A 14682-nucleotide genomic window follows, 5' to 3' on the forward strand; every position below is an offset into this window, starting at 1 on the left:
GCGGAGAAAAAACTGAAAACGTTTCAACTTTCAAGATTTTTTAGTAGCTCAAACTCTGTTAAATCGCAAATAATTGAGGTAAACCTACATATAGGGGAAAACAAACTTCTGGATCGATGGCTTGTGGTTCTCAGCAGGGGTTCTGGACAATCACAAAACATGGCTCGTGACAGGTACAAAGTCACTTACTATTAGTCAACATAAAAGATTCTGGCAGTAACCTATATATGCTTTGATGTTCATATCACCTTGAAAGCCATGTCAGAGAATAAACCGATACCAATAATTGCTTTGAGATGTTTATTCTATTTTTCTAAATTTAAGATGTTACAAATTCTGATCAAAACCATGAGCCAATAGATTTAGTTCATTGTGAAAAGAATTGGCGTGTCACTGTTCAAACGAGTAAATAGAAACTAAATGCTTTATTGATGAAAAAATAAAAGAAAAAAAATCAAAATCTACTGTGATGAGTGTCCTAGAGGTTATCATGTCTCTATTTGTTACTGAAATATTACATATTTGCAGGAAGTATCTAGCGTACAATTTGACACCTGTTGCTGGAGTTGCTGCACATGTGTCTCGAAATGGTCGTCCGGTTGATTTCCATCCAGCCAGCCCCATAATGTCTCCTTTACCTTTGTCTGGTAGTGTGAATCTACCTGTCACCATCCTAGGATGCTTTCTCATTCGGAATAATTGTGGTCGTTTTCTTTTCAAAAATCAAAATGAGAGATCTATGTTGGAGCCACAACATGATGCTGGAGATAAATTGATTGATGCATGGAACAAAGAGTTAATGTCATGTGTACGTAATTCTTACATAGAAATAGTGGTAGAGATGGAAAGGCTAAGTCGAGAACATTCAAGTGAGTCAAGTACAGCAACACGTCAGCTGGCCCTTTCTCTTAAAGCCTATGGTAATCAGTTGTATTCCTTCTGGCCAAGATCTTATCAACATGCTTTGCTTAGCTTACATGACGGTGCTATAGAAACAGAAGTGCTCAAACCGGAGTGGGAATGCTTGGTTGAACAAATTATAAGGCCGTTTTACGTTCGTGTTGCTGAACTTCCTCTTTGGCAACTTTACTCAGGAAATTTGGTCAAGGCTGAAGAGGGTATGTTTCTTACACAACCTGGTAGTGAGGTTGCTGTTAATTTGCTCCCTGTTACAGTTTGCAGCTTTGTGAAGGAGCATTACCCTGTGTTTTCCGTGCCTTGGGAATTGTTGGCTGAAGTCCAGGCAGTAGGGATTCCAGTTCGTGAAGTCAAACCAAAGATGGTTCGTGTTCTTCTAAGGAAGTCATCTGCATCTATCGACCTTCGATCTGTTGATACTTTTATTGATGTACTTGAATATTGCCTATCTGATATTCAATTTGTTGAAGCACTTAACCCCGAAGTTGTTAACATGGATGAAGGAACCAATACTTCTGCTTCAGTTTTGACCGATACTCAAGCTCACGCTGGCTCTAGTGATGCTTTTGAAATAATGACGAGCCTAGGGAAGGCTTTGTTTGATTTTGGTAGAGTCGTTGTTGAAGATATTGCTCGTGTTGGAGATTCGATAGGTCAAAGAAATAGTAATGCTGACCCGAGGTTTCTACTTGCAGTTAATGAACTTAAAGGATTACCATGCCCGACTGCAACAAATCATTTAGCACGCTTGGGTACCTCTGAGCTATGGTTGGGAAACAAGGAGCAACATGCACTGATGTTGCCTGTCTCTGCACGATTTATCCATCCAAAAGTGTTTGACAGATCGAGCTTGGCTGATATATTTTTGAAGTCTTCTGTTCAAGAATTTTTAAAGTTGAGGAGCTGGTCTCTTCCGTTACTGGCCAGTAATATGAAATATCTTTTTCATGACCACTGGGTTAGTTATATTTCAGAATCAAATTCTGTGCCATGGTTTTCATGGGAAAGTACATCCAGTTCTAATGATGAAAGTGGTCCCTCGCCTGAATGGATAAGGCTCTTTTGGAAGAATTTTAATGGATCAGCCGATGATCTCTCCCTCTTTTCGGACTGGCCTCTGATTCCTGCCTTCCTTGGCAGACCAATTTTATGTCGTGTAAAGGAGAGACACTTAATATTTTTTCCACCACCTCCTTTGCAGCCAATTTCTAGAAGTAGCACTGATATGGATCAGAGAGGCAGTGATATATCCACAACATCAGGAAGTGATGGTTCGTTACCTGAGTTGATACAACACTATGTTTCAGTCTTCGACTTAACACAGAGCAAGCATCCTTGGCTGATGTTACTGCTAAACCAGTGCAATATACCTGTTTGTGATGCTGCATATATTGATTGTGCTGAGAGATGCAAGTGTCTGCCTTCACCTAGCGTGTCACTTGGCCAAGCTATTGCCTCCAAGCTTGCTGAAAGCAAACGAGCTGGCTACATTGCTGATATCTCTTCCTTCCCAACATGTGGTCGTGATGAGCTTTTTACCCTTTTGGCTAATGATTTCCCTTCTAGTGGTTCAGGATATCAAACTCATGAACGTGAAGTACTAAGTTCACTTCCTATATTTAAGACTGTTACTGGGTCCTACACGCATTTGCAAAGGCATGGTTTGTGTATAATCTCTGCAGATTCCTTCCTTAAACCATATGAAGAATGTTGCTTTTGCTATCTCCCAGATTCAGTTGAATGTCACTTTCTCCAAGCCCTTGGGGTCACTGTGTTGCATAATCATCAGACTTTAGTAAGGTTTGGGTTAGCTGGGTTTGAAAGTAGATCTCAATCTGAACAAGAAGACATACTGAATTATGTATATGGAAATTGGCTAGATTTAGAGGCTGATTCTACTGTGATCGAAGCTCTTAGGGAGGCTAAATTTGTCAGAAATTCTGATGAATTTGCCTCCGAGCTGTCTAAACCAAAGGACTTGTTTGATCCTTCTGATACATTACTAGTGTCGGTATTTTTTAGTGAAAGAAGACGGTTTCCTGGAGAAAGATTTTCATCACAAGGCTGGCTTCGCATTCTACGGAAAGCTGGCCTTCGAACTGCAGCGGAAGCCGATGTCATACTTGAATGTGCCAAAAGGGTGGAACGTCTGGGTAACGAGCACCATAGATCTTCTTCTGAAGAAGATGATTTTGAAACGGATCTTGCACATTCTGAGAAGGATATTTCTGCTGAGTTATCAACATTAGCAGGATCTGTACTTGAAGCTATATTTTCAAACTTTGCTGGTTTTTACAGCACCGCATTCTGCAACACTCTTGGTCAGATTGCTTGTGTACCTGCTGAATTNAAACTCATGAACGTGAAGTACTAAGTTCACTTCCTATATTTAAGACTGTTACTGGGTCCTACACGCATTTGCAAAGGCATGGTTTGTGTATAATCTCTGGAGATTCCTTCCTTAAACCATATGAAGAATGTTGCTTTTGCTATCTCCCAGATTCAGTTGAATGTCACTTTCTCCAAGCCCTTGGGGTCACTGTGTTGCATAATCATCAGACTTTAGTAAGGTTTGGGTTAGCTGGGTTTGAAAGTAGATCTCAATCTGAACAAGAAGACATATTAAATTATGTATATGGAAATTGGCTAGATTTAGAGGCTGATTCTACTGTGATCGAAGCTCTTAGGGAGGCTAAATTTGTCAGAAATTCTGATGAATTTGCCTCCGAGCTTTCTAAACCAAAGGACTTGTTTGATCCTTCTGATACATTACTAGTGTCGGTATTTTTTGGTGAAAGAAAACGATTTCCTGGAGAAAGATTTTCATCACAAGGCTGGCTTCGCATTCTACGGAAAGCTGGCCTTCGAACTGCAGCGGAAGCCGATGTCATACTTGAATGTGCCAAAAGGGTGGAACGTCTGGGTAACGAGCACCATAGATCTTCTTCTGAAGAAGATGATTTTGAAACGGATCTTGCACATTCTGAGAAGGATATTTCTGCTGAGTTATCAACATTAGCAGGATCTGTACTTGAAGCTATATTTTCAAACTTTGCTGGTTTTTACAGCACCCCATTCTGCAACACTCTTGGTCAGATTGCTTGTGTACCTGCTGAATTAGGTTTCCCAAGTCTTGGTGGCAGAAAAGGTGGCAAGAGAGTCCTTACACGTTACAGAGAAGCTGTTCTTTTACGGGATTGGCCCCTTGCTTGGAGCTCTGTTCCTATTCTTTCGATTCAGAGATTCATTCCACCTGAATTTTCATGGACAGCATTTCGTCTGAGAAGTCCTCCGATTTTCTCGACTGTTCTTAAACACTTACAGGTAAGATCACTCGTGCTCTATCTTTTGATTATTTGTGTATTCTTTTCACGGACATGTGAAGAAAAAGAGGCCTGATTAAATAAATAAATACTCCCAGGTAATTGGACGGAATGGTGGTGAAGACACTCTTGCTCACTGGCCCAATGATCCAGATGTGATGACCATTGATGTTGCTTCTTGTGAAGTTTTGAAGTACCTTGAAATGGTATGGGGCTCCCTCACTTCTTCAGGTATGTGTATTACTGAACACTCAATTTACATTACTGAATAGAAGAAATGTGTAATCGCTTTGGCAGCTGTAAATTCCTAATCTGCCATAAGAACTTTAGTTTAAATACAAAATATCTAGAAAGAACGAAGAACCTTTTAACTGATAGGTGGTGTGAAAAAATGCAGTAGCAACAATATAAACTAGTTCTCCATTGTTCGTGTCCAGCCTTTGCAAGCTGCAACAGTGGATTGTTCTAGACAACAACAATAATGTATAACATTGTGAAATACCAAAAACAGGAAAAACGGATGTATGTTTGGTCATGCATAGAAATATTTGGATATTTATGATAATAGGACTGCAGTAAGTGTTTTTTTTTATTACTGGCTGAAATCTCTAATATTTTTTTTACCCGGCTTTGCNTTAGGGAGGCTAAATTTGTCAGAAATTCTGATGAATTTGCCTCCGAGCTGTCTAAACCAAAGGACTTGTTTGATCCTTCTGATACATTACTAGTGTCGGTATTTTTTAGTGAAAGAAGACGGTTTCCTGGAGAAAGATTTTCATCACAAGGCTGGCTTCGCATTCTACGGAAAGCTGGCCTTCGAACTGCAGCGGAAGCCGATGTCATACTTGAATGTGCTAAAAGGGTGGAGNTGTGCTTTCAGTTGGTGGTGCAAAGGATATCCTCTCCAAATTACAAAAATTATGTGGTTATCGGCGTTTGAACCCGAATGAGCTTCGTGCTGTGACGGAAATTCTTCATTTTCTCTGCGATGACATACATATGAAAAACACACCCATTGTTTCCACTGTCAAATCAGATGTGATTGTCCCAGACGATGGATGCAGGCTTGTTCACGCACGATCTTGTGTGTATGTTGATTCCTTTGGGTCACGCTATGTGAAATACATAGACACTGCAAGATTAAGACTTGTTCATCCACGGCTTCCGGAGAGGATCTGTCTGGATTTGGGTGTGAGAAAGCTTTCTGATGTTGTTATTGAGGTACGTGTGACATCCGTTTTTTTTTTACCATCATGTCTTTCTTTTTCTTATATTTATTATGTGAAAAAAAAATCTCAAAATATTTGCTTTTTTTGTCTAGGAACTTGAAAATGCTGAACATATTCAAACCTTAGACAACATAGGGTCTATATCACTCAAAGCTATCATAAGAAAGTTGCAGAGCAAGTCGTTTCAAGCTGCTTTATGGACTGTGAGCCGTCAGACCACCACCGTGGATGACTTATCTTTTGAGGTTGTGCAACATTCTCTTCAATCTGCTGCAGAGAAACTTGGGTTTGCCAGAAATATATATACTCGATTTCTTCTCCTGCCAAATTCCGTAGACGTTACCCTTGTGTCTAAGGAGTCCATGATTCCCGAATGGGAGAGTGAATCGCGTCATCGAACAATGTATTTTATCAATCGTCACAGAACGTCTATCCTAGTTTCTGAACCGCCTGGATACATTTCTCTCATGGATGTCATGGCAACAGTGGTGAGCGAGGTTTTAGGCTTTCCAATTCCCCTGCCTATTGGATCTTTATTTTCATGTCCTGAGGGATCAGAAACTGGGATTGCCGCTTGCCTTAGACTATGCTCTTATTCTCTTACGAACACCAGCATAGCTGATAGTTCTATTGGCCAAGAGATAATACCACAAGATGCTGTACAAGTACAACTTCACCCTCTGAGACCATTCTACAAAGGGGAAATCGTTGCGTGGAAAATCCAACAAGGAGACAAGCTGAGATATGGAAGGGTCCCGGAGGATGTTAGACCTTCTGCTGGCCAAGCCCTTTACAAGTTAAAGGTTGAAATGACACCTGGAGAGACTGGTTTGTTATTTTCATCTCATGTTTTCTCCTTCCGAGGCACGACAATTGAAAATGAAGTCTTGCCTGAGGTGCTCCCTGCAGTATCTGACAAATGTCAAGAATTTTCAGAAAGTTCCAGAACTAACAGTACAAGTTCTAGCCAGGTTCGTTGCATCTTTTTGTGAAACGTTGGATATAGACATTTATGCTCCATATTTGGTATTATCTGTAACCTATGTGATTATAAGAGACAAATGCATACTGTTTATTCCCCCAAAATGTTTATCATCTTGTGATAGTTAGATGTTGAATATGTGTTTTGGGGAAGATTGATTGGATTTGTTCTTTGTCACCTGCAGCCTGTGAATGAAATGCAGTATGGTCGAGTCACAGCTAAAGAATTGGTTGAGGCAGTACACGAGATGCTCTCTGCAGCTGGGATCAACATGGAACTAGAGAATCAATCTCTACTACTAAGAACCTTAACTCTTCAAGAAGAACTTGATGATTCTAAAGTTGCATTCTTACTTGAGCAGGTTCGATTACAGTAAAAGTCCTCCATATTTTAAAACACACAAATTAATGATGGATTAGCTAAACATATGGGCTTCCTTACAGGAAAGAGCAGAGGCTTCCATAAAAGAAGCAGAGACGGTGAAATCACAATGGATGTGTCAGATATGTCAGATGAAGGAGGTGGATATTACTATTGTACCATGCGGACATGTCTTGTGTCGGGATTGTTCATCTTCAGTCTCTAGATGTCCCTTTTGTCGCCTTCAAGTCAATAGAACCATCCGTATCTTCCGACCGTAAATTAACACCAATTTACCAATTAGGCAATTAATTACCAAAGGTGTTCATCTCTATGCAACAGTTTCTACTAATTTCATTAACATCTTGTCTAGATAATGTATATTATCCGTTGAAATTAGAAGTTAGAAAACATTTCTCTGAAGCTGCTATTATCTGCACCATTATTGGATCCCAAGTTGACGACTTGATTATGTTTAATTAACAGTAAAAAATTTGCTCTGTTTTCAAATACATTAAGGTAAGACTAACGTACCAATCATACAAGGACACGTAGACGTTAGATAACCACCACTCAGATAAAGAAAAGGATATGTGTTGCGCAGAGGCGGGAGAGAGAGAGAGAGAGTGAGTCGAACACATCAATGGCGTCTCTGCAACTCTGCGACGGCTATCTCCTGTTCAAACCCACTGCTTCTCCTCGTTTCCACTCTCAACGCATCTCCCACCGCCTCATCCCTAAAGCCTCCGCTTCCCCCCCTCCATCATCATCATCATCGTCTTCTTCTTCTTCCTCCTCATTGTCGTTCAGTCGGCGGGAGCTTTTGTACCAATCGGCGGCGGCATCACTCTCCCTTTCTTCCGTTGTCGGACCAGCGAAAGCTGATGAACAGTTATCCGAATGGGAAAGAGTGTTTCTCCCAATCGATCCCGGCGTTGTTCTTCTCGACATTGCTTTCGTCCCCGATGAACCTAGCCGCGGTAACTTCCTTTGTTTCTCCAATCTCCATCCCCCCATTAGTCAATTTCGCAAGTTTTCAGTTGCTGATTTCATGCTAGACAAAATGTCAAATTAGGGTTTTTATTGGGAACGAGACAGACTCTGTTAGAGACTAAAGACGGTGGAAACACTTGGAATCCACGCTCGATACCTTCAGCTGAAGAGGAAGATTTCAATTACAGATTCAATTCGATTAGCTTTAAAGGTAAAGAAGGATGGATCATTGGCAAGCCTGCTATCTTGTTGTATACTGCTGATGCTGGTGAGAATTGGAATAGGATTCCTCTAAGTTCTCAGCTTCCTGGAGATATGGTATCCTTTTTTTCCTTTGGTGTCTTTTTTTAGAGATTATGGTTTTTTTATTTGGCTATGAGAATTTGTTAAGCTTTTTTTTTTTTTTTGTGTGTATGGTTACAATGTGGTTGTAGGTGTTTATAGAGGCGACATCAGATAAGAGCGCAGAGATGGTCACTGATGAAGGTGCTATATATGTTACTTCAAACAAGGGATATAACTGGAAAGCTGCTATTCAGGAAACTGTTTCAGCTACCTTGAACAGGTTCATTTACCTTTCTATATTGATGGCAAATCTTATATGTAGTCATGGAAGTTAAGCGTAATTTTTGATGAATTGGCATTGTGTTTCCCTTCAGTACATTCATTAGAGACCCTAATTGAGTTTTTTCCAATTGTCTTACAGAACAGTATCCAGTGGAATCAGTGGTGCTAGTTACTACACGGGAACTTTCAGTGCAGTTAATCGTTCACCAGAAGGAAAGTATGTTGCTGTTTCGAGCCGTGGTAATTTCTTTCTGACATGGGAGCCTGGGCAGGTGAACCTTTTATTATGGCTTATGCAGCATTTATGATGTTGTTTGCTGTTGAACTTTTTAGTCCTTTTTTTATGACGTTTGCTAGGTGAAGTAGTAGCACGTGCGTAGGCTCAGTCTTACGGCTGGTTTTGATTTGATTATTTAGCACCAACGGAAAAAATGTAAAGAAGAGTATATATCAATCAATGTATCCAAGTTATGATTTAAGATACTGCTAAGAATCAAGTACTGGGTCTAGGTAGACATCAAGTACTGGGTCTAGGTAGACGGTATTATACTATCATGTGTTTTACAAGGGATAACCAATCCCTGTTTTTGTTCTTGTGTGTGGTTTGATTGCTCTTAAAAATGCCTGTCATTCACCATAGTATTGGTACATTGCAGCCTTACTGGCAACCACACAATAGAGCTGTTGCCAGAAGAATTCAGAACATGGGATGGAGAGCTGATGGTGGTCTTTGGCTTCTTGTTCGGGGTGGAGGACTTTATCTTAGCAAAGGCACTGGGGTAAGTACTGTAGCAGCAAGACTTTTCTCTCTTTTTTTTTTCATACCTAACAAAGCTCATTTTGAGATTTACTTGCGAGTTTCTGGGTTTTATGCCACTTAGAGGATGAAACTAAACCCAGCCATGAAATAAGAAAACACTGTTTCCTTATGATCTGAATTCTCTTCCAATGTTCCTATATACATCTGACTTTGATCTCCACGGTTTTAATTGCTTAGATCTCAGAGGAGTTTGATGAAGTTCCAGTACAAAGCCGTGGCTTTGGCATTCTAGATGTTGGGTATCGCTCAGAGGTACATGAGTTTACTCGGTTATCACTCAAATCTTTCCACTCGACATTCGGATCTTTAGACCATTTGTTGTTGGGGTATTTGCAGGAAGAAGCATGGGCCGCAGGAGGCAGTGGCATTCTACTAAGAACAAGAAATGGAGGGAAGTCATGGAACCGAGACAAAGCTGCTGATAACATCGCAGCTAACCTTTACGCAGTCAAGTAAGTCTAATCAAACATCGAAAGTCGAAACCACAGTCTTTTAAATAAACATCATTGTTCCTTCTTCCAATCCTTACGCACAAAACAAACAAACAAAAATTAATGAGTTTCCAAATGCGTTTCTGTTTAATTTTGCAGATTTGTGGATGACAAGAAAGGTTTTGTGCTTGGCAACGATGGAGTCTTGCTCCGATATGTTGGATGAAAAAAAAAGTGGCAGTTGAAATGGTTTTGTTTCAAACATCTTCTCTCTGTAAAGACTTTTAACTGCGTTTTGATACTGCGATCATACAATACACTATTGTATACATTCCTCTTTATATAAAATATATATAAAATCTTCTGAAAAAAGCTTTGTTTGACTGGTAGTTGGATTTGGGTTTGGATCTAATCTATGTCTGTCTATCAATTATAGTATTCTTCAGCAAAGACAATTTTTGTATTGACTATTGAGTGATTAGTGTTGTAGGTAACGAAGAATAAAGATGACAAGAAAACTATCTTCCCCTCGCCTACATTATCCAGTAACTAGTATTTATTATTGAGATTCTTTTTCTTTTTTTTCTTGGTGTGGACAGGGAGTCTCCTGTACTTTATTCAAAACAGAAAAATAAAAACTACAAACGCATACAACTAGACTGCACTAACCCCATAGAATCCTCTAAAAGAATTGAATGAACACTAGGCGGATAATCATCAAGAGAATATAATCCTAGTGGTTTCTCAAAGGCATAATTAGCCAAACCATCTGCCAAACGATTTGCCTCTCTATACACATGAGATATTCGGACTATCCAGTCCTTCATAAGAAAGCCATAGCACAGTCGTGCTAGGGGTGACATGGAATGAGTATCACTTATCCCAGTCTGTAAAATACCAACAACAACCTCCAAATCTACCTCTAACTCCACTCGAGGCACCCTCCTCTCCCAGGCAAACACTAACCCATAAAAAACACCCCAGAGCTCCGCCAAGGGTGCATAACACAATTCTATATTCAACACAAACCCATGTATCCAACGATCGTCACTATCTCGTAGAACTCCCCCAGCTGCAGCCAAACCTGGGTTCCCACGAGATGCACCGTCTGTATTCAACTTCACCCAACCATCATTAGGTGTAACCCAAGTAATATGTTTCACCATGCTCACTCTCTCAGATGTACCCTTACATGCCACCAAATGTGCCTGAACGACTTCTTTGGCTTTATCCTTAATAAAACGGACTCTATCTCGACATTGGCCACTCTCCCCAAACACATTGATACACCTCCACTTCCATCCCCACCAAACTGCCATACCAAAAACTGTTAGCCATGGGACATCAAACTACTGGACCATATCACCCAAATTTCCAAATAACCAGCCTAACAGTGATTGGCTAAAGAAGCATCCTCTCTTACTTGGCAATAAGAGCCGACTCCAAACTCCTGACATCGCAGGACATGAATGATTGTCTCCTCCCCTCCTTTACAAACTTGACAAACCCCTGAATCACTCAAATGACGTCTATGACGCTCAGCATTGGTCATGATCACTTGGCTAGCTACCAACCATAAGAAAACACCGACCCTTTCAGGGAGAACAACTCGCCAAATTCATCCAAAGAAGCTCCCCATACTCGCTCTTGGCTCTGTCTGCTTTGATAAAAAAGTGTAAGCAGAGTTTGCCGTGAACCGACCATCAGAGGTAGACCCCCATGCCACCCTGTCCTTAGCTCCAGTAAAGACATGAACCACCACTGCTCCCAATCGTAACATGTCCAAAGGAGAGACAAACGGTAAAATGCGAGATAAATCCCATCCTGACCCTGCCACCCAAAGATCACAAACTCGCAACTGAAGCAGTTCTACATGTATCTCTCTAATCCTCCCCTTTACCATTGGTTCCTCCCCTACCCAATGGTCTGTCCAAAACTTCACAGATTGACCAACTCCCACAACCCACCTCAATCCTGGGAACACCACATCTCTCAAACCTGATCCCACACTCCTCTAGGTAGACGACCAAGTAGATTTTTTTTGAGTCCAAGCCGTATTCGGGTACTCACCCACCTTATACTTGCACCTAAGCACACGAGCCCACAGGCTCACTTTATCAGACATTATGCGCCAACCAATCTTAGCAATCAAAGCCTTGTTCATCCTTTCAGAAGACTTAATGCCCAAACCCCCTCTTCTCTTGGCAAGCATATCCTCTTCCAAGCAACAAGGTGTTTTTTTCTCTTTTCAACAGTACTTCCCCAAATAAAAGTTCGAGATAAAGCATCTAACCTTAACAAGGTGGACTTAGGCATTAAGATAATGCTCATTGAGTGAACTGGGACCGAAGACAACACTGACTTCGTCAAGGTGATCCGTCCTGCTAGACTCAACACACGACCTTTCCATCCTGAGAGTTTTGACGACACTCTCTCAACAACAGTTCCAAAAGTATATTTATGATCCTTTTGTTCAGAATAGGCATCCCAAGATACTTACCAAGGTCCCATGCACGCTTGATACCACTTTCCTCACTGATCAACCTCCCCAGATCACGGCTAACATTATCTGAAAAGAAGATTTTGGATTTCTCCAAACTCACTTTTTGACCTGAAGCAACACAGAAGGTCTCCAACACTCCCCGAATAATTCGTATTTGAGCCACTGAAGCTTCTGCGAAGAGTATAAGATCATCTGCAAAGCAAAGATGTGAACGCTTAGGTCCTCCCCGCGAAAGACTAATCGGTTTCCATTTCTTCAGCTCAATGGCCCGGTCGATCTGACGGCATAACCGTTCAAGGCATAACACAAAGAGATACGGCGATAAGGGATCTCCCTGCCTTAAGCTCTGAGATGGCTTAAACGGTGCAGACTTCTCACCATTCCAAAGTATACTCATCGAAGGACCTTTAACACATTTCATAATCCAGTTTATCCACTGTACCGGAAACCTTGCCGCATGAAGAGTGTATTCAAGGAAGTCCCAACGTATTCCATCATATGCTTTCTCCAAGTCTAACTTAAGCATCATCCAACCCTTGACCCCTTTCTTCCTTCGCATTGAATGGACCGCATCTTGTACAATAACAATATTGTCTGTGCTTAATCGACTCGGGATAAAGCTCGATTGGGCAGGTCCAATCAACGATGGCATCACACTCTTCAGCCACATCACCATGGCCTTGGTAATGGTCTTGAATAAGACATTACACAAGCTTATCGGTCTGAACTGCTTTATAGATTCAGGTTTCTGGACTTTAGCAATCAGAACCACAAGAGCATCATTCATATGTTCTGGTAAATCTCCTGTCTCAAAAAACTTTAGCACAAACCTGACCACAGATTCCCCCACCACATCCCAGCACTCCTGATAGAACACCGGTTGGAACCCATCCAGTCCCGGAGCTTTATACTTCCCCATACTCCGCACAGAGCTCTCCACCTCCTGAGCTGTGAACTGCTTCTCGGACTGAAGAATCTCTGATTCTGAAAGGCTCACAAAACCATGCGATGGCAGCTTCTCGACCACTTGATCCACATCATCCATTGAGTATAACCATTTGTAATACGCAATAGCCAATCCTTCAAGTTCACTCGAATCAGAGATCCATCGGCCATCATCCCCTTTAAGCATTTCAATATGATTCCTTCTTCTCCTTACAATTGTGGAAGTGTGAAAGTATCGTGTATTCCTATCACCAAACGCAATCAGATTCTCTCGCGACTTTTGGAACCATATCATCTCTTCCTGTTCCAAGATCACATCAAACTCGTGAGATAAAGTACGTTCATGATCAAGGAGATCATCTGTCTGATTCAGCTCCAACTGAGTTTGAATCTCTTTCAATTCTTCCAGGACTTTATCCTTCCTACGTTGAACATCCCCAAAAACATCAATGTTCCAACGCTTCAACTTATTCCTCAAGATAACTAGCGCCTCCGGAGTTGATAAATCATTCTTCCAAGAAGCGACCAGAAGTTCTCTGAAGCTGTCATATTGTAGCCAAGCTGCTTCAAACCGGAATGGCCTTCTTCGTGGATCTCCTCTAACCTCCAGACATAACTGCAGGTAAAGAGGAGCATGGTCTGAGGAGAAAAAAGGAAGGTGAGACACTGAAGCTTCCTGCCAACGCAGCCGTGTATTTGCACAACATAAAAAAAGATAAAGCCTTTTAGCCACATAAGTTCTCTTCTCTCACCCTCGCTGCCAAGTAAATTTAGCTCCCTTAAACCCCAAATCTATCAAGGCAAGATTGTTAATCCAATCGCCAAACTCCAATGAGTCCGCTGACAAACTCCCACTCCCACCAGAGCGCTCATCTAATCGCACAATAGTGTTAAAACCCCCTCTTATGATTACTGGTTCTGATATTCTTTGTGCAATCTCAGCAAGTTCACCCCACAGACCACTCCTACGACTAACAGAGGGAGCAGCATACACAGCAAACAGGTGAATCTTCTCTGCTTCCTTTGTTACCGTAGCATAAATAAACTGATGCGAAGTCTGAACAATCTCCACATCCCCCACCTCTGACCGCCATAACAACCAAATACCTCCACTTTGTACAACCGCATCAACCCTCCTCGAGTTCTCAAAACCCAAACCCTGACAAATACGATGCGCACGATCCCCACTCACATGAGTTTCAAACAAAGCGACGATATCAACTTTAAAACGCTTCAACATGTAACCAATAAACCTTTCGAAAATTGGATTTATTAGCTCCCGACTTTTTCACCATATAATTATTCATTAATATCATAAGTCACAAGAAAAACATAAAATTATATGTTTTGTATGAGAATTTATTATTTCACTGTATAAGTTTCAGTTTCGTTGTATGATTTTATTCTTTTTTTGTTTTTTTTTTGTCATTTAATCTGGTTGTTGAAAAGCTGTAACGCGGTTTTAGTTTCGAATATATTTATAATAATAAAAAATATATTAATTTGGCGTCGTTCGTTCCGGTGGAGACGAGAGGGAGAAGGGAAGAGATCTCTCTCGTTCGTTTATTCCCCTCCGGAAACTCCGGTGAGAACAAAAAAAAAAAAAAAAAA

General features: G+C 41.0%; 2 protein-coding genes across 2 annotated transcripts in view; both read left to right on the forward strand.

Moving 5' to 3' along the window:
* The window catches only part of LOC104738124 (sacsin-like), an 18897-nt gene extending 11657 nt beyond the window's left edge, over positions 1–7240 (forward strand). Inside the window, 9 exon segments of the mRNA XM_019234543.1 lie at positions 529–2574; positions 3345–4242; positions 4340–4472; positions 4753–4816; positions 4881–4974; positions 5103–5462; positions 5563–6441; positions 6637–6813; positions 6896–7240. Of these exon segments, the coding sequence (XP_019090088.1) occupies positions 529–2574; positions 3345–4242; positions 4340–4472; positions 4753–4816; positions 4881–4974; positions 5103–5462; positions 5563–6441; positions 6637–6813; positions 6896–7093 (4849 nt within the window). The 3' untranslated portion in view covers positions 7094–7240.
* Positions 7402–9983, forward strand: LOC104736327 (photosystem II stability/assembly factor HCF136, chloroplastic). The gene is made up of 8 exons (XM_010456290.2): positions 7402–7792; positions 7888–8123; positions 8240–8370; positions 8512–8644; positions 9029–9151; positions 9370–9444; positions 9529–9644; positions 9783–9983. Exons 1-8 carry the CDS (start codon positions 7456–7458, stop codon positions 9847–9849), a joined length of 1218 nt encoding a protein of 405 aa, XP_010454592.1. The 5' UTR covers positions 7402–7455; the 3' UTR covers positions 9850–9983.

Source organism: Camelina sativa, chromosome 13 (genome assembly GCF_000633955.1).
Source record: "Camelina sativa cultivar DH55 chromosome 13, Cs, whole genome shotgun sequence".
NCBI lineage: Eukaryota > Viridiplantae > Streptophyta > Magnoliopsida > Brassicales > Brassicaceae > Camelina > Camelina sativa.